The sequence below is a fragment of the Hydra vulgaris genome, chromosome 08 (assembly GCF_038396675.1).
Source record: "Hydra vulgaris chromosome 08, alternate assembly HydraT2T_AEP".
In the NCBI taxonomy this organism is placed as follows: Eukaryota; Metazoa; Cnidaria; class Hydrozoa; order Anthoathecata; family Hydridae; genus Hydra; species Hydra vulgaris.
Genome location: NC_088927.1, coordinates 4,329,008 through 4,350,583, shown reverse-complemented (window position 1 = coordinate 4,350,583; position 21,576 = coordinate 4,329,008). Strand labels below are relative to the sequence as shown.

The window sequence follows — 21,576 nt, the reverse complement described above, 5'->3', positions numbered from 1 at the left end:
GTGCTGAAAAGTACATAAAAATGTCGATTTTTCTTTAAATTAAGTTAATGTTTTAATATTGAGTGTGCACTTGATTAGATTCTTGACGGATATTGATCCAAAGTTTAGAGAATTTGTTTTTCGTCGGTGCAAAAAATATTTAATTTTCAACTTAGATTTAAACTTAAAACAAAATAAAAAATATTAAAAAATTATTGCTTTTCATTTATCACTACAGATCATTATATGCGGAGCTTATACAAAAACAAAACAAAAAAAACAAATCAAAATAAATAAAAGTTATTTTAAACATTTATATAAATATTTACGATATAGCAATATATAAAATATATATATTTACATATACACACGAAGACAAAAATACTCTTCTGAAAATAAATTCCAATGTTGTTCATGTATAGTAAAAATCTTGCGGAAATATTATATCACGTGAAAACAGAGATTGCTAAACCATTCTATTAAGCTTAGCAGAATAACTTATATTAGTATAAAATTATTTACCAATATAAGTTAACCGGTTTACAATAGTGATGATAATATGATCTATTGTCCATAAAAATATTTAAAACTTGAATAGTAATTAGCTTTCGTCGCCATTTCTTTTTCAATAGCGTGAGATCTTCAGCCATCACTTGTAAGACTTGTGATGTTGTGCGTCAATCTTCTCATCTGGTTCTAAAAACACGCATGCTTGACTGCGAACTTCGGTCATCTTTCTCAAATCTTGAGAGGTAGCGTAACAACCTTGGTCACCTTTTCTAAAATTCACACTGAAAAGCAAAATAATTTTCTTAATGTCCATATATACTTTCGATGACAACTTATTACCAATTATATAAAACCTTGGTGACGATGTGTACAGATAATCAGAACTCACAATAATTTTTATGAGGACTTTTATGTTGCTTGTATGAAGGGATTTTAATTTCATTAGAAACATCATTGAAAAATTTCATTGAATGCAATTTGTGCATTTTTTAACCTTTTCCCCCCTTTAGAGAGTAGATATATCTATATAGAATGACTCGAGGGAAATCAGCTTCGGACCTCTAGGTTATACAATTAAGAGCATTCGCGGAAGCCTTACAATCGATAATTGAAGGGTCCAATGAAACGAAAGTAACACCCAATTCCTCCAACCACGCTCGACAAGTTAACTCATTATCGAAAGCAAGTAGACTATTGATGTATGCAATTGAAATAGTGGGCCGATACCTACCCAAATCATATAAAAAATAATATTAACAGAAAGCATATTGCAAAGGTATTGTTTTGCGTTAATGTTTTCAACTTAGATTTATTGGTTTGTTAAACAGTAAAACTATTTGTTAAAAATAATATACTTACCGTTTAGTTAGTACCTAGTGATATAAAGAAACAGGCAAAAATACTATAACAATCTGACCAGATATTAGCTAGAATTTAGAATATTGAATGTAAAATGCAGGATTATCACGAAAACAATAGGTATTGGAAAACTAAGCTTTAGCGAATAATTTTTTCGAATAAATAAAAGCATTAGTTTTCAATTCTCAATGTTTACAGTTGTGATAATTCTGCATAACTATACCATAGTTTTCCGGCCGGATCAATTTATATACTTTACCATGAGCATTGTTTATACTCACGTCTTAATAATCCTTTTGAGAGCCAACTTTCGCTCTCTTCCTATAAAAAGGTCCACTAGATAACCAGACATTTTAGGGGCAGTAGAATACAGCTTGAAAAACAGATGATAATTAGAAAGAGCACTAGCGGAACGCAACGCTAAAGCGTGTTGGACAACTTCATCCTTCTTTTGCTCTTTAGTAAGAGAGGCCAAACAAGAATTTAGATCTATGCTACTTTTTGTATAAATATAATAAAGAATATTATAAGCAGTGAATTCTGCTACTTCTCCTAATATGCCTTGTTTATAAAGTGACTTTAAGACCGTTTGACATTGATTGAACTCCTCCCGATCTCCCTAAAATGATAAAGTATAAATAACTTTCATTACCAATACAAATAAATTAAAAAAATAATTTATTAGAGTAGCTAAATGCATCAAAATTTTAGTTTTTTACCTTTTCCAAAGCGATTCTTGCGTGACATTCATATACTTGCACAGAAAATTCATTTTTGATTCCCTGAACAGTAAGGTCTTGACGAATGGATTTCATTTGTTCGCACGCAAAATGATAATCTTGATTCTCTTTCCAGTGTTGCTTGATATGCTTTAATGATTTCTCCAAGATATATTGGGGACGAACTGTTTCTGGATCAGGAGCCTATAAAAATGACGAATGTTGCATGTCTTACACATATCATAAAAGTAAAAATTATCCAAGTTTTATATAACAGGGTTCAATATAATTTTAGACTTAATAAAACACTATAAATCAGAGCATGAATCTACAGCAGATAACTAGCAAAACTTGCCAGTTAATGTTTCTACCTTTTGGATTGTTTATTCTTGTCAAATTATGTCTTATCATATATTATATAAGAACATACTGGTCAATGTCTGCACTTGTAAGGACAATTATAATCACACGAACTCCTAATGTATATAATTAATTGATATGTGAAATTAATATGAATTCATTAAATACTTTTATACATTTGTAGGTTTGTTTTATATTAGGCTGACCTAATCTTAGCCTATGTTAGTTTTATTCATTAGATTGTGGCCCTGATAAACACAATAGAAAACACACAATTTTCGCATAATATCAAATATACATATACTACATACCACACTTGCAGGACTAGTTGAGTTTCAGGAAAAGTTTAATATTTTTAGATGTTTGAGTTTTGACACATACAGGCATTGTGCAAACTTTAAACTTTTGTATATTTGTGCTTAAGTCAAATGAGAATATTTTGAAAAAATTTTATGCCCTACCCAGCTCTTAACATGAGAGCAACGAGTTTATAAATATTTTCTTTACAATTTTTATCTAAATTTATGTTTATCAACTTCAAATTATCAACTTCATGCAATAACTTCTTTGTGTTCAGTTTTTATGACCATATAAGGTTTTAACCCTCTCAATTTGAAGTGGCTCTAAAATTTGCTGGGTCATTAAAACTGAATACTAAAAAATTATTGCATAAAATTTGTTGATGAATATAAATTTAGATAAAAATAGTATAGAAAATAATTTATAAACCCATTGCTCCCACATTAAGGACCCAAAAATTAGGGTTTTTTGTTCCCAACCTCCAATCACCACGATTCTTTGCAAAACATCCTTATTTGACATAAGCATGAACATACAAAAGTTTGGAGTTTGCACAATGCCTGTAAGTGTCAAAACTAAAAAATCCAGTGTACACCTCTGATATACCACATAGTAGTTTTTTTTTTTTTGAATTTAAATACTTTTATTATTTTCAAACTTTTTGCATAAAATTAAAATCACTTACTGTTGTTAATCGTAAATAATGCTTTATTAGATCTTGAGAAGTTCCTGTGATATGATAATTAATATCTTCTTCGCCATCTTGAGTAAGCTGAAAAAAACAAACAAGTAACAACTCAATAATTAATACTCCGTGAATTATACAATAAACATAAATGATTTTTTATTTAGCTTGTGAACACAATTACCGGCTCTGTTGAATAAGTTATTGTTTTTGTTAACGATTTTTCAAATCTTGCAGCACGGTCTTCCTTTTTTTTTGTAACAAATGCATCTTCAGAAACTTGAAATTTAGCTTGGACAGCCATTTGCTTTTTCTTTTTTTTAGCTGGAACTTTTTTACCAATTCTACTTTGAATTTTTTTTACTTTTATAGGTTCAGTAGAATCATCAGAGCTTCCACTGTTGATTGCACTCCGAGTTCTTTTAGGTGATACACTAAAGGAGCGGCTACGAGAATGACTTTTTCCTGTAGAGTTACTGCGTCTTGTACTTCGTCGTCTATTAACTTTTTCTTCAAGTCTATAAATAGATAAAAAAAATTGTAATTATATTATCAAAAATTATTAAAAGAATCAGTAGTTAAAGAAAAAAATACTTACTCAAAAAGAGGTTTAGAGCTCCAATTCATAGTCCATGCTGATCCGTCAGTTAACACTTGACTTATAAAAGCTTTTAATGGTTTTTCAAGTTGATCCTTCATGTACTCACTTGTGCATTTGTTGAAAGACATTCTCACCCACTCTTTCATTGCTACCGGCCATTCTTTAACAGGTCTTTTTTGAGATCTAAAAATTCACTTTTTATATTAGTAACAAATAATTGCTAGTATATAAAAATACATAAGAACAAAAAAAAAACTCTCTTTTTTTGCATCAATATTGAGTTTACCTTAAAAGTATACAAATTAAACCTTTAAATTGGTTTCAGTTTAGTACATTTATACTCAAATATAAGTGAAGTATGTTTAACAATTTATAAATCAAGTACTAACAAATATCTGTTTTAAGTCAGAGTATTGACTTTTTATGTAAAGACTAAAATTGTTAACGCATAGTAAAACTAGTTGTTAAAATTGTTAATGTACAGTAAAACAAGGTTCATTTTCAATCACCAGAATTGATAATGTGAAGCTTGTTCAAATTTTCTATTTATTAGAAAAATTTTTATTACCAGTGATTTTTTTGTTATTTAAAGCAATTTTCATTCCCCATAGTTTTTCCTTAAAAACTTAAGCAAATAACTATTTGAACCAAGCTAATTACTTATTCAATTTCTTTGTTAACCTTGACAAAAAAGCTGTCAGTTATTCAAAGCTTTTCATATAATAAAAATAACATTGCATTTCAAAACTAACAAAAAAAAAATCAAATACATTGCTATGATGTGCAGTATAAATTTCAAAATGATGCCTTCACAAAAAAGACAATACTGACAATCAAAGAAAAATTTATCGCTCTTTAAAAATTTGAAAAGTTTAACTATTTAAGACTTTTTAGAAACACAAAGAGCAATCCAAAATTATTTTATAACATTCTCAAAATTTTGTTGTTTTACACTGGAAAAGAATTACAAAGTATCTAATTCTTAATGTCTACTTTTTAATAACATAGTTCCATTAAAAATTATATCAATAGTAATTAACATAAATTAAATTATTATTTCAAACAATTTTAAAAAAAAAGAATTTAATTTCTAGATATTCAAAATTTTGGTCACTTAATTCTTATTTTATGCGGATGTTTAAATAGATGGGAATATACTGTATTTTAAAATAAAAAATTTAATTATTTTTTTTCTTTGAATAATAGATTGCAATTTCTTAGAAAAAATTTCTTGAACTTAAAACTTACATACATAAAAGTTTAAACTTGTTAAGATATTGTTATTCAAGGTTGCTCGATTCAAACCTTGTATAAACTTATTAAGGTTGCTTCAGACCTTGGAATTAAGAAAAACAAGCTTTGCAATTTATTGCCTTAAACTGTTAGAGATTGGCATCAGATTGGCAAAAGGTCAGTGTATTTTTGCTGACCTGAAACACATTTAGGTCAGCAGTTAGGTCAACATTGCCGAATGCCAACCCTAATTACAAGAGCTGCTACTTGAGCAGCCCTTGGGATTAGGGTTTATATACTTGATCAGCAGTAGCGCAGCAGTTAGTACACTTGCCTCTAGCTAGAGATCTGTTCTGTGAAGAAGAAATCTGTAGATCAATGCCACATCTGGGCAAGTTTTATAACATTGGTAAGGAGGGAGGCATGAACTTTCTATTCGCAGCACTCTGTGATAAGACTGTAAGGGACTTCTTGGGGCACCTAAAATTTAAAAAATATATGTTACCCTTTTATCTCATGATGATCAATTTGTTCTTTTATTTCATTTTTACTTCTCTTGACATCTGCTTCACCATTTCCATTAATTTCCTCAAAATCACGTTTTTCGTTAGATCTAGAATTGACTTTAGCAGTATTGGAATCAATTTGTGAAAAACCCTGGTTGGTCCAACCTTTTCCAATTTTAGTACTGAAGACAGATCCATCTTTATTTAAAACACCTATAACAAGACAAACATTTAGTAGACTATACATTAAAAATGACAAATATTTCTATATTTTATTATTTATTTCTAACCTTTCTTTTTCCAGATAATTTTACTATTTTTCACAGCATCAGCAAAGGATTTAGGTTTTTCTATATAAGATGTTTCATTGGTTTCTTTACCTGATTTGCTTTCACCTTCACTTACAGGAGTACCACTTTCAAATGAATTATAGTTACTGTCATTCTATCAATCAATAACAAAATGATAACTAATACTGTTTACTTTAATGGAATAAAAAATTAATTTTCACATTTCTATATTTGTATGCTGTGTTTATTTAATTTTTTAATGATGTATACAATAATTATAGATTTATATTACTTCTTGTTAAGATTTATTTAATATAAATAAATTTAATTGCAATATTTCAAAATTATTTAACTGTCTCGCCACCAGACTATAAATTATTTAGTCTAATGCAGGTCTCAAACAAAATTATTCCATATGACATGATACAATATATTTTCTAATGATATTTATATCATTGGAAAGTAAATTGCAACACTAGCATATTTAAAGTATAATATAGAGAACTTTGCAATTTTAAAATTATTTTCAACAATTATTGGGTTATCCAAAATGTTCTTTTGGTTTTTTTGTAATAAGTGGTTTTAGTAATACTTTTAAATGTCTGAGAATTCTAAATATAAAACTTATTTTATCATTTTAGACTAATATTTACTTTTTAGAGAAAATTCAAGGCTTTTGACTTTATTTTGAAATGTAGAAGATTGAAGTGGACAAATTTGGCATATTTTATTTTATCATTATAAAAAGGGTAAAAAAGCTTCAGAAGTACACCAAAAAATGTGTGCTGTGTATGGTGGTGATGCATTAACAGAACACACTTATCAAAATTGGTTTGCAAAGTTTTGTTATTGAAATTTTTCAGTTTAATATGCATTGCATAACAGTAGACAAACTAAGAATAACAAGACAAAGCAAAAGCTTTGACAATTGACATATAACGGTTTGTAAAACTGCTGAAAAGCTAAACACATCCAAAACAAATGTTGATGATCATTTAAGAAAACTTGGATAAGTGAAAAAGCTTGATGTTTGGATTCCACATGAACTTAAAGAAATTCATTTAATGCATCAACATATTCAATATACTTTTAAAATGGAATCAAAATAATGCATTTTTAAAAACAATAATAACTGGCAATGAAAAATGGATTGTATACTGTAATATTCACTGTTAAAAATCATGGTCTGAACCAGGTGAGATATTTCAATAACATCAAAATCAGATATTCAAAAGGTTTTGTGGGTACAGTGGGATTATAAGGGAATGATGTATTTTAACAAATCAATCAACTCTCTGTATGCTGTGAACAGTTAATAAAATTAAATGAATCCTGACAACAACAAAATAAATTATAAAGATGTTGTGTTTCACCATAATAATGCATGACCACATACTTCTTTAATTACTTACCAAAAATTATTGGAAATAGGCTGGAACATACAAACTCATTCATTTTACAGCCCAGATTGTGCAGCATCTGAATACCATCTATTCAATACAAAATTTTTTAGCTGGAAAAACATTTACACCAGACGAATAAGTTAAAACATACCTCAAAGAATTTTTTTACTGTAAAAGATCATAAGTTTTATGAATCAGGATTCATGAAATTACCGGAAAAATGAAAACCCATAATTTAAAAAAATGTTAAAATGATTATTATTTATAAAAGACAAACTGTTTAATTGAGTTAAAAATTAAATGTACTTTCTAGACAACCCAATAATTTCAAAAATGCGTTAACAAATAATTAATACCATACTATAGAAAAATAACAAATAAAATCTAAAAATAGTATCTTTATTTTTTAAAACATGCAATAATCTATTGTTTGGTTTGCAACAAGTACTTTTTTTGTGTGTAAAAGAGCAACTGCTTTTGTGGGAATTTTATAAATAAGCTTCATTATTCTAAAACAACAATACACAACCCTTTGATATTAATTGCCAAGTTGTGGCAATCCCAACAACAAAATTTATAAGGTTGCTCCTAAATTAATGCATTTTCGAAGCTAACTATTATGTTTAATGACTACTAATCTGATTACTATCTGATTTTATTTATAAGCACCATGTTTTTTTGGTACAATCTTTTTTATAATTGATTTATAATAACAGCGCTTGATTTAAAGCGTTAAGTTGCCGGCAATTTACGTACGCCTAGAGCGATTTACATGAAGCAACTTTGACATTTTTTTAACTTTTAAATTGCTCTATTAAGCGGTAAGATAAAAGAAGTAATTAATTTTAGAAAAAACCACTTTGACAATTATGTAAAAAAATTTTGAATGACAATTCAAAAATTTTTTATTAAGTTTTATTAAGCTTTTTTTTATCAAATTATATAGTATACTATATATTTTGATAAATAATGACAAATTTTACAAAAAATCATTAATAAAATTGTTTATTGTTATTAGTAACAAAAAACAAGTTTATTCAATTTTTGCTTTGTATACAAAGTTACTAAATAAAACTTAAAAAAAAAATCATAAAAGAAATATTTATAATTAAATGTTGCGATAAATTTTTTTATTTATCATTTTTTTATTTAGCAAGCCCAAGTATATCTATTTATACAAGTTTTTATAGCAATAAAAAGAAATTCCTTAAACCTCTATTGAATAGTAAAATCAAGCGAATAACAAAAAACAAAAAAGTTATATTCATATTATCGCTGTTTATGTTATTTTTATTTTTATTTTGTTTATGGTAATGATCGATTGTTTTGCTCAAAAAGCGCAAATATTGAACGCAAACACACTTGAAGCAAACCAATACAAAATATATAATAAAAATAAAAACTCTTCGTGAAATATTAACTGATAGAAAATATATATTGTATAATATTGTATATAAATGTATATATATATATATAGTTTATATAAATAATAAAATTAAAGTTTATGCTTGAGTAGAACTTAACTGTCAATTTTGTTTTAAAATATTAATAAATATTGTTCAATATTTTAATTTTACTTTTTCTTGAAAAAATAAAGAGCTCATTTTTATTGCAATATTTTTTGCCATTCTGTCCTAAAATATATATTTTTTCTTTTACTAAAAATTGTAGACAAATTCTAAGGCTGCATCAAAAATTTGCAGAATACATACGTTTTGAATGTACAAAACTTGCTGTTAACAAATACAAATCACTGGTAAAGTAAGTAAATAAAATGTTAATTTTTTAATTTTTTATTGCCTAACTTTTAAAAATAAAAAATTGTTTTTTAGTAGCAAAGCAGAAATTAAAAACTAAGATATAATAATTTTAAAAAATCATATTTTAAATAATAAATTAATTTTTTAATGCATATATTTATGATGAGAAAAAAAAAAGTTTGTTAAACATTTAAAAAAATTTAATATTTCATTTAATTATTTAATAATAATTTAAAAAATTTAAAGAAAATAAACATTCCAATATAACATTTCTTTATTGTTTTCTTATTTCGTTAATCTAGTTATTTTTTTTATGGTCAGGTTTTGCGGAAATTCATTATATTGCGGTAGTTTTGACGTCGTTAAAAAATAAAAAGATAAAGAGAATTTTATGACGTCAAACTCACATTTAGCTAATGCATTAAGCATTCGTTATTTAAAACAAGGCCTGTAATAACTTATAAACAAAAAAATTTGTTATATGTTTTGTTTAAAATTGTTTGCAAAGGAATAAAATGTTTACTATTGTAAACATTTTATAAAGCCTCAAAATTAAAGTTTTGATTGTGTGTGACTCCTAATTTTATAAGGTAAATTGCACACTTAAAATATTGTAAACTTTACAATATTTTAAGTGTGCATTGTGCACATACATTACAAAATTAAGAGTTACACACAATCGAAAAGATTGTGTGTGTAAAAGTGTATTTTAATAAAATGAAGATCTTGCAAGAGGTGCAATGAAGATCTTTGCAATCAAGTTTGAATGACGATTACGTAAAAAAGTTTGAATGACAATTACATTTGATATTAGCGCTATTTACAAAATATAATAAGTTAAGAAAAAACAAAAGTTTTTTTTTTTATAAACCTAATTTCTCCATAAAAAATGTTCAACAAAAGAAAAAAAGATGTTATATAATGCGTAAAAAAAGAAATCATAAAAGAAATTAATAGAAAAAACTTTTCTTTATCTTTATCTTGCAAGCGCAAGAATATTTATTTAGATAATTTCTCATAACAAACAATAACAAAAATAATTACCGAATAAAAAAAAGAAGACAAAACAAAAAAATATTAGCTGAAAAATAGTACATGCTGAATTTTATTTTATATTAGCTTTTGATACTTTAATTTTTTGTTTGTTTGTTTTGTTATAATGATTGATTTTATCAAAAAAATGAAAAAACATTAATAATTACAAACTTTAATGACATCTTATAAAGAGTTTACATTTTTATAATCAAATAAAAAACTTTTTTTATGGATATAACTCTATTGTTAATGGTGTGGCGGAATAGTGTCATAAAATTATAATTGTCGCAAATTTGATTGTTAAAAATGTGAAAAAGAAATATTGTTGAAAATTGTCACATTATTGATTGTCGAATAACAAAATAAGGAATAGTGTTGAAAACAAAAAAAAGGAATAAAGTTGCAATGGAGTTTAATGAATAACGTCAAAAACAATAAAATAATAATAACTATAAATGCATGTTTAGATAACATGTCCGATGTCATACTGAAATAGCCTGCTGCCGGGGGCTTCAATACATACACCAACTATCTTATAGCCTGCTGCCACAAATGAGTGTCGCTACACCGACTGAGGGTTTGGGCTTGGGTAGCAATCTTTTCTTACATTATTCTTTGTTTTCTTTTTCTGTAAAAGTCGTATGCTATAAAGATATGCAAAAGAGTAATCGATTGCTGATCTACACAAGCTATAATAGATATATATTCATATATTAACTATTTGGGACACTATTCTGATTTCTCTATTTGCAACACTATTTTCTTTTTTGTTTTCGACACGATTCATTAAATTCATTTGCAACACTATTCCTTATTTTTGCGACATTTTTTTAAAAGTTGATTTAGGTGCCCCAAGAAGTCCATACGGTTTTATCACAGAGCACTGCAGATGAGCATTTAATAGGAAGTTCACACCTTAGTAATTTTTCAAAATAATATTTCGAGGGAGTTTAACCCTAGTTACCAAGAATAAATATATTTAATAACTAGGATATCTAAACTCCCATGATATATTATATTGAAAAATTAATATCAGAGTTATATCTATAGAAGAAGTTTTTTATTTAATTATAACAAATATTTACACTTGAAGTAATATAACTCTTGATATGTCTTCATTTTATGAGAAAAATAAGAGTTTAGACAAATATTTTATAACAGTTACACAACAGCATTATATAATTAACATATTGTGCAATATTAAAAAAGTGAAAACAGAAATTTCAAAGTTAGAAAAAAAATTGGATTAAAAAAGCTATATAAATTCTGTGTAAACATGTTACACATGTTTTGTCATAAGGCAAGTGAAAGCACAACAGCATATATATTATTAAATGGTACTTGGAAACTTGGAAATCTTGGTTTATCACAAAAAAAGCGCTATTAATATTTTTTGTTTGTAAAATTTTTTATTTTGTTTAACTTTTTAAAAAATTATAAAATAAAAAAATTTATTTCATTTATACTAATGTAGAGAAAAGAAATAAATTTATTCTAGTTGACAATAAAAAATGTACTAATAAATTTATTTATTTAATATTAAAAAACAAAAAAAACAAAAAATGAAACATAATAGACATTCCACAATATTACAAAATAATACTAGATTTGTTTTTCTTAATTTGTAAATTAAACATCAATGTATACATTATAACTGTAGATTTATAACATGTAAATTTAACATTTACAATTTTATCTATTTAACAACGCACTTGAGAGTACATTTAAGATAAATAATAAAATATCATCAAGATACATATTATAAAAATACCTCATTTGCATATGCTGATGGTTGCTGATAAAAATTGTTAGGTTGATAAGGAGGTGGTGGTGGCGGTGGTGGAGGTGGAAAACCAGATCTGTATGGCCTTTCAACTGGCAAAGGTGGTCGGTTGAAAGGTTGACGATAGCTTTGTGGAGAATATATTGGTGGAGGATAGTGAATATAACCATTAGATGGCATTCTAAAAAATTTTTTATATATAAAATACTCAAGAATAACTATTTCTAGCATATTTAACAAAGCGATTCTTAAGTGCCAAGACAAGTTGTGTTCATATCTTAAATAGTCCTTTAAAAAAAAGTTTTATGTTAATTAAACTTTCCAAAACAAATTATTTATCGAAATATTAGCAAATAACTTTTAATACCATTTTTTTTCTTTCTCAAAGGTAGTTTTGGCTCTTTGATTTTTTATTTTTAAATACTGGATTGAATAATGCGCTTTTGTAGTTAATAAACGACATCAATACAAAGAAGTTCTTTCAAATAACTTTAATTCCAGTTATAAACGTTATTCTTGGGTTTTACCTTTTGCAATCAACTTTTATGTAGAAGAATTTATAAAACCTTTTATAAAACATATAACAACCGAGAATAACACAACCAATAAGTAAAGCTTTAAAAGTCTTACTTATATTTATTAAATTTAATAATAAAACCAATGTTAGCGCTATAAATAAGATATATAAACTTAAAAATTATCTTGATGTTTGTTAAAAACTTATTCTGTTAATAAAATATTAAAACTGAAAATACTTTTTTTTGTGCGGATTTAGTAAGATTTTAGAGCAAACAAATTTGATTTCATGGTAAATGAAAATAAAACATTTGAATGGAAATTAAAATAAAACAAATAAAAGTAGAAAATCAGTATTCTTTGTTTAATTACAATTTTTTTAAAACTCCATTTGAAATAAAATCCACTTAACATAGTGCAAATGTTTTTAGAGGGTAAAACACAATCTCATTGTGTAAATTATTTACAAAACTCTCCTGTAAATACATTTTTTATTCAACCAGATATCTTTACAACAGACAAAACTATTCAGATTAAGCTTAATATTAATATTAAGCTCTCAACCAAAAGTATAATGGCAAAAAAACTTGTTTTTGTTAATATCACAATAAATAAATTGCTTTAATAATTTTAATAAACTTAAAACTTATTTTCTAATGTTTATTTATAAAAATATACATAACTTGCCTAAGCACTTGGGAAACCATTTAAATTAGTCTAAAGATATCTTTCAAGCAGAAAGATATAAGTAAACAATGTTATAAAAAACCACTTAAACGTTTATTGACAATTTTGTAAAAAAGATTGTTACAAAATTTTCAATGGCAATTAGGTTCTATATAAGCTATATTTAAAAATAAAATAAATTCAGATAAATTAAAAATTAAATAAAATTTAATTTCTATTAACCTTTTTATTGAAATATTTTGTAACAGAAAACAAATTTCTTTAATTAAAAAAACAAACATAAAAGAAATATTTACAATTTAAAAAAATATTATTTATCATCTTGCAAGCAAAAGATTATCTTAGAAAATTTAGAATTTTATTCAATAATGAAAAAATAAACAATAACATTAAAATTTAGCTAAAAAATAGTACATGTAAAATTTTATATCATATTAGTGCCTTGTAAATGTGTTTTAAAACCACATCAAAAAATTATTAGTTACTAAGTCTCTATAACAAATTTAATAAATTATAACTTAAAATTTTTGAAATTTTTATTTATACAAAAGTTCAGAAAAAAAAGAAATTAGTTTATATAAAATTTTTTTAGAAATGTAATATTAAATTTAATTACCTAATAAAAAAAATATTAAAATAGACATTCTATAATATATTTACATAATTTCTACATTTTTTTTTGTTGAATTTCAATTGAAAATGTTTTGTAATTGTTATTGAAATACTTTGTTGAAATATTTTGTAATACATATATATTATAATTATAATACAATAATATTATGGTAGATTAAGAAAAGTTAATGTCCCTTAAAACGAGCATATATAATGATGTAAAATTTAAATTACGCTAATGCATTAAGCAACTTTCATTTAAAACAACCTGTTACATCATCAAATTGAAAAAGTCAATCAGGCTTTTTAATTCATTACCATGTATTCAGCAAATAAATGTATGTAGCTTAAAGATGCAGTTTACCACTAAATTGCATAGAAAAACCAATGCCAATCCAACCTCAAATTTTAGGAATATAATTTCTATTATGTGCTTTCATATGCCAGAAAAAAACAGGTAGATAATAAAATTTTTCAAAGTTACAATATTTGTCTTTTAAAGTTATAATAATTGAATTTATTCTAATCTTATTTTCCTTAGTACGAGCACAACCACACATTTTTACCATCTGCACAACTGCTTGGTTTAAACAGCAGCCGAGCAAGACTGCTTGGTTTTACCATCAGAGCATGAGAAAGGTTTGAATCCACAAACTTTTCTTTTATGCGCCTTAGTTTAGCACCACTTTATCACTTTTCTCTTTGTTCTATATTGCTCTCCTTTTTTCTGCAATCTTTTCAATATTATTTCTGATCAAATTGACCAAGCCCTTTCTCTTTATCCTTCAGCCAATATTCTTGTTGTTGGTGACTCCATTGCTCATCACACTAATTATCTTGGTTCTAGTATCAGTAATTCTGCAGGTGTTGAGGCCCACAACTTTTGCCTTTTTCAATCTCTAACACAAATAGTCAACTTTCCAATGGACAATCCAAATCATTTACCTTCTCTACTCGAATTAAATCTTGTTTCTGATCCTACTCAATGCTCATTCTTCTTCATCAGAATACCCTATCATCGTACCTCTTACAACTACCTTAAAGCTAAATGAGACTCTTTCCCTGATTTTCTTCATGATGTCGTTAAGTAATCTTTCGTCTTACTGCTGACATATGTGCTTCTTATGTAACTTCTTGGATTCAGGCTGGCATGGAATCTTATATCTCCACTCAAAAATTCCAAGTCAAGCCTCACTCTATGTTCTTCGGAACTGCCTACTATATTTTCAAAACTATTTAACAAGTGCTTATCAGTCTTGTTTTCCAGTCTGCTGGAAAGCAGCATCTGTTATCCCTATTTTCAAAAATTCTGGAGAGCGATCTGACTCGTCTAACTACCGTTCCATTAGTCTTCTTCCTATCATAGGCAAGGGTTTTGATCTTTAAGATTATTGAATCCTTTTTTCCAATTGTAGTAAAAAAGTTAACCTTGATGGACAGCACTTTTCCTGTAACTTCAGGGGTTCTTCAAGGTTCTATCTTTAGTCCTATACTTTTAATTAACATTACTGATATCCCAGAAATTTCACATGTGGCATTGTTTGCTGATGATACTACCATTTATTCTTATCTTGATAAGAAGCCAACACTCTCTGATTGCTTGGAGGGGGATTTGACCTTGAAAAAGATCTCATTTTATCTACATCATGGGGCTCTAAGTGGCTGGTGAACTTTAACTCAGATAGAACTCAATTTTTTTTCAGCTAATTGTTATTGCAATAATCTAGATCTTCCTATATTTATGAATGGAGCACTGTTGGCATATCTGGAGTGGATCTTCAAATGATGCCCTTTCTGTTATAGACAAGGTGCAAAAACACATTAGTTACATGTTACATGCTCTTGCAGCTAACCTTAAACCATTGTTACACTGTCGTGATTATATTTTCCCTTTTCTTTAAATACTATAACAGACACTGCTCTAAAGAGCTAGGGTCTCTTGTGCCTGCTACTAAAAATTCATTCTTGTGTTACTCATCATTCAATTAAGTCTCATCCTTTTACCATGACTGTTTCTAAGTGCTCCTAAAATTCTCATTCGTCTAGTTTTTTTTCTTAAACATCTTGTTTTCCTTATTCATATAATTTGTAATCTTTTAAGTCATCTGTTAATCGTTATTTTGCTTTATAAACTTTGTCTTTTCTTTTACAGTAACTTCCAACTCAAATAATCGTAGCTTGCAGCCTTGTTGGAAGTTAGGATGTTTAAAAAAAAAAGTGGCTAGAATTACGATTGTCTCATATTCACTTCTCTAACATACCGCAAACATCTTTTTTATGGAAACAACTTTGTAAAAATAAGGTCAGAAAATGAAAAAGGTGTAGTTAGGCACCAAACTCATGTCTAAACAAGTTATCAACGTCAATCATGCGGTGTTAATCTGGCTGTTTTTTAATCGCCACAAAACAGTTGTGCATTAAACACATAACATTTTTTATAGCCTTATATAGTGTGGGGATTTTCAAATGTTTCCTGATTTTAGAAAACAGCCATTGATGAACCTCTATTTTAATGAAACTGTTTTTTGCATAACTAATAACTGTATTTATCAGCTGTCAGAAACACATTTTTTTTTAAAAAAAAACATTCAAAATGATAAACATATCAGAGTTGGAAATCATATAAAACATCGTGAAATTGTTAATCATATAAAACATCGTGAATATGGCTGCAAGATGATATATCATACCAAAAAATGTTTTAACTGTAGATGAAGTTCCACTAAAAGGATAAGGAGAAAACAAGTGGTTATTATTTAAAAATTCATTTGATGAAGGAATAGCAATCTGGCTAGATCAGAAAGATTACTTGCAAAAAATTTGGAACCAATCCTAAAGGCTTCAGAAATTTGATTAAAACAGACTTAGGGATAAAAGCTTATGAAAAATAATTATCTGCTGGTCTGACAAACAAAGGAGTGGAAGAGAATAAGCTTGAGTGTGTTGAGAGATACAAACTGATAAAGAAACAGCGATGTGGCTAATCAATAATTTTTTCTCATGAATACTACAGCTTGATAAAATGATTGAGTTTATGGAGTAAGTTTTCAATAGATTCTAAAGTTTCTATATTTTTATTATTTCTACCATCCCTAAATGTTTATATTTTCAACATACCCAAAAAATATTTCTATAGATAAAAATATGATTGGTTCCAAGGAGAATACCATATATCATGCAATGCCGACCTTAGAGTGTTTGAGGTCAGCAATTTTTTGCTGACCTTAAATACTCTTAGGTCTCAAACACTCTTAAACTCTTTAATAATTCTATTATAATTTGTTTTAATTCGAATTTTATATAAAAAAAAAAATTTACCAAAATTTAAAGCTTTTAGAGGCCTTACCTCATATTATAAAAACTTTCATGAAAACCATACTGTGGATGAGGTTGAATAAATGGATGTATAGGGATATTTGGGGCATAGTTAAACCATGCATTAGGAGGATAGCCATATGCACCATTTGGTGAAATCATTGCAGGTGGGTTAAGAGAATGCATTAATATATTGTCATTTGTTTCTTTGTTCTCTTCATCTTTTGCTTTCAAACCATCCAGAGCAGCTTTAGCCAATTCCCAAGCATCTGAAGGTAATTCTGGTGCAATATCCCTGGTGTTTGCAACAACTGGGTCTTCTGTAATGCTGAAAAATACAGAATCACAATTCATATTAAATAAATATTTGAGGAAATTAAGGAGAAAAAAGGAAAGATGATAAAAACTAGAAGGAATAGAAATTACTAAACTAATTAACTTAATTATTACCTAATTGACAAAAACTTTTATTATTATTTTTACTATTATTATTATTAACTCTTAATTTACAATTTTAAATATTAGGTGAATTTGCACACAAAAAATTTAGTTATCAATTTCAGTTCAATATTATTAAATTTCTTTATTTAACTTTGAAGCTATTTTTGGATTAAACGGGTATTTAATACAATTTATTTAAAAGTCATTAAGTATTGAAGTAGAAATCAGAAAAGTGGAGTCCCAAAAAAGACTCCAACTTTAAATCTCTATTTTTTCCTGTTCTCTAGTGTCCAGAAGTTCTAAAAATTTAATTTAATGACCTTGAACATATTATTTTTTAGCCTGGAGTCATGGAGTCTTTGCCATAATTATACATAAAGACTCCATGTTCAAAACTGCTTGTTCTACAAAACAGAAGTTTCACTAAAGTAGGAATCTAAAAGGTAATAATTATTTCTACTTAAAAAAAATTTTTTTTGATTGAAAATTTAGTAGAAAATAAAAAACATTATTCTCCTTCACATGATTAGAAAATGCTATTTTCAATAATCAAGTGAAGGAGATCTAAAAAATTTCTCATACAAAGAAATTTATCTAGTGTTCTTTTAACTTGACATTAGAGGCACGTAAATGTCAACATCATATAGAGACTTTGATTAACAAAGAAAAGCAATTATACCTTTACACTGTTACCATCAAACTTAACAAAAAAGAATGCCGTTAGTCATTCAACACACATAGAAAATCACTAGTAAGTAGCTGTAAAATGGATTATTTTATCATACATTATTTTTATTGTATAAACATAACAAAATAAAGACAACTTTTTCACTTTAACTATTATATTTTTAGCAATTTTGTTCTACTATTTTAAGGAAATTTTAACATTGTTACAGTAAGAGTCAATAAGGTACGATTGTAAGAAGTTTGAATATCAATACAAAGAAAATCTGGAAATCTTAAAAGCGAAAAACTTTAGATCTTACAAAAGAGAAGCAAAGTCAGAGTAAACAAGATGAGGATTTTGTAGCACTATTATTTAAAATAACAAAACAGAAAACTAGAAATATCTCTAGGATTTTGATTTATCTCTGCTTCAATTTTTATACAAATTATATGCTACAAAAGAAAGAAAAAAGTTGCATGCATCAATGGTAAAAAAACATAAACAGAAAATCTCTTTATGTTTTATGCACTCTAATAATTTATACGTGATGAAACAATTTAAATAAAAAAAAAGGTTAAAACTGTTGTCTTTTGTCAAACTATGCCTGGAAAAAAGAATATGTAAGCATCAGAAGAAAAATCCAACAATATTGAATTTGATAACAACAGTATTGAATTTTATAGTAAAATTTTTTTTCTTCTTGAACTTTTAGTATTTTGCTTTAAAAAGCTACAAAATATTGTTTTTTTGTCCGCCTTCAATCACAGTACCTTAATCAACAGTGGCAATATTTGGATCAATCACACATTACATTGCAAGCACATTACATTACAAGCACATTACATTACAAGCACATTACATTACAAGCTTTAAGAAAACTGCTTCTGTAGCTAAAGGTAAAATGTAGAGCTGGAACATCCAGTTATGTACTTTACATATTTACTTACTGTTTTTTATTACACACAATATAATCATTGTGTACAAAATACTATTTATACCCAAATTAAAAGCAAATTTTTCAAATCTGTCCTAATTAAATAAATTTACTGACGATTTTGTAGAACTGCACATTAAACTGTAAAACAGGTCTAACTAACTGATACTTGTATTTATAGATAATAGGGTAAACAGGGTTGGGACAAAAAGTAAGTACATTTCGGCTTTACCCATTTTATTCAAAAAAAAAAATTTTTTCAAAAAAAATAAAAATAAAAACATAGAATTTAATTAACACTTTTTTTAGCAGTATTTTCTTGAGAAATTATTTTTTAAATTAAAAGTCAATTTTTTTATTTGTTTGCAGAAAATTTTTCAGTAATATTTAAAATTTATAATTTTGTGTATGTAAAGTTTACCACAGATATATTGATGATATGTACCATGTACATTCGTACACTTAATATAGTATTTAAAAAACCTACCACGACATTTTAGCCTACTTCATTTACTTCTGCAGATTAGTACTGGCTAATTTTTGCAAAATTCAAAGCGAGATTTTATGAGCCGATGCATTGTGGGTTAAAATCTTTCTTCTAAGTTTGGACGGTAATATTGATAAATCGAATGGTAGTAAATTAATGTTTTTTAATTTTGTTTCAAATTATTTTAATTTAACTTATGCAAGCACTGATCACAATTGCTATACAAAAATATATATAAAGTGGAAAACTATTTAAAAATCAGGTTGCCTAATGGTAATGGTTGAAGCTCTAGCAGAGTCTTGTGATTATATGGCGAAATTTTATCACAGAACACCGCATTTAACGAGAAAATTCACGCCTCCTTCTACCAATGTCACTTACCAACATCGAACCTCAAACCTCATAGTTCTGATCCAGGGTGCGGGGTGCGGATTCACAACTTTTGCGTAACTCTTGCGTAGCTGAGCAAAAGTTACGAAAAACTTACGCAAAATATTTTTTGCGTAACTATTTGGTATTCACAACTTTTTCGCAGCATTTGCGTAAAGTTAAGGTTGCGCATAAGTTACGCAAAACTTAGGCAAAAACTTACGCAAAATCTAAAACAAATATTTTATAACTATTTGTATAAAGGAAGTAGTTAGTATTACTAATTCTTTTTTTAAAGACAGGGCATCACATTTACATACAATTACATCACATTTACATACAATTACTTTTTTTTGTTGTTGCTATATTTAAAAATATAGCAAAAGCTTACAGGGGCTATTCGAATAATACCTGACATTCTTAGATAGAGTGGGGGTGTTTGAAATTGTCACGAAATATCAGATGGGAGAGAGGGTGGTTAGCCACAGTGTGACATGACAAAAATTTTTAAAATTTAAATTATATCACAGCGGAATAGTAAACCTTTAGCATAAAAGTACAAACTCAAAGATATATTTGTTTAAAAAAAATGTCACGTCACAAAGAGGGCGGAGAGAGATTGTTTAAAATGCCACATATACAAAGTAGGGAGTCTAAAAACAGCAAAAAAGTGTCTCGTATTATTTGAATAGCCCCATATAGCATATACGTACAATTACTTTTAAAAGTAATAGCATATATAGCATAAACATTAGTTTATTTGAAACTATTTATAAACAAAATTTCTGTTGTCAGAAATATAAGAAAAATTTTGAAAACATAAACAAAAGTTCAACAACTTTTCCATAACATATTATGAAAAATACATTATTATATTTTTCATAATGGAAAAGTTGTGTTTTTCATAGTATGTTTATCGTTAATAAAAGTTGTATTTTTCATAATATGTTATATACTAGACTAATACATTATTGTATTAGTCTAGTCGATATAAATCTACATTCGTAACTTCGATGCGTACAGTTTCAATTGTATTAGTTAATAAAAGTTTGAATTTGAATTAAAATCTACTTGTTTTTTGTAAGTTTTTTCAGTGATATTTCAGATTGAGAATTTGTTGTACCATTTTTGCACGAATAAAAATATGATTCTTATATTTGATGGAAAGAGGAGGGGAGAGTGGGGAGAAATGGTCCACTATTTTTACTTTTTTACTTAAAGTTACATAAAAACATAAATAACAACAACACAGAGATGTTTGATATATTTCTCATTAGAGTAACCATTTATTTCAAAATATAGTCTATAAGAAAAATAAAATTATCATACTTTAGAAAAAATAAAAATAAAAAACACCACCCCAATATGGGGAGAAATAGACCACCTGTGGGGAGAAATGGACCGACTTTGAAAAATGTGTTGATATTAAATTTATTGAACGCTGTAGCTCATGCCAGTAATGTGGCTTCTGGCTTTCTGAGTGAAAGTTCTGGATGGCGTCTCATAAATCCAAAAAGCCACTCTTT

At 27.0% G+C, this 21,576-nt stretch overlaps 1 protein-coding gene across 1 annotated transcript; it reads right to left on the bottom strand.

Moving 5' to 3' along the window:
* Positions 1-269: 269 nt before the first annotated feature.
* On the bottom strand, positions 270-19,787 carry LOC100207218 (leukocyte receptor cluster member 8 homolog). The gene is made up of 11 exons (XM_065802312.1): positions 19,682-19,787; positions 17,184-17,480; positions 12,011-12,203; positions 6,042-6,195; positions 5,751-5,964; positions 4,010-4,195; positions 3,596-3,929; positions 3,412-3,498; positions 2,067-2,270; positions 1,629-1,966; positions 270-1,215 (listed from the first exon to the last, which is right to left on the bottom strand). The coding sequence occupies exons 1-11, from the start codon at positions 19,687-19,689 to the stop codon at positions 1,050-1,052; spliced, it is 2,181 nt and encodes a 726-aa protein (XP_065658384.1). The 5' UTR covers positions 19,690-19,787; the 3' UTR covers positions 270-1,049.
* Between the last annotated feature and the right edge of the window lie 1,789 nt (positions 19,788-21,576).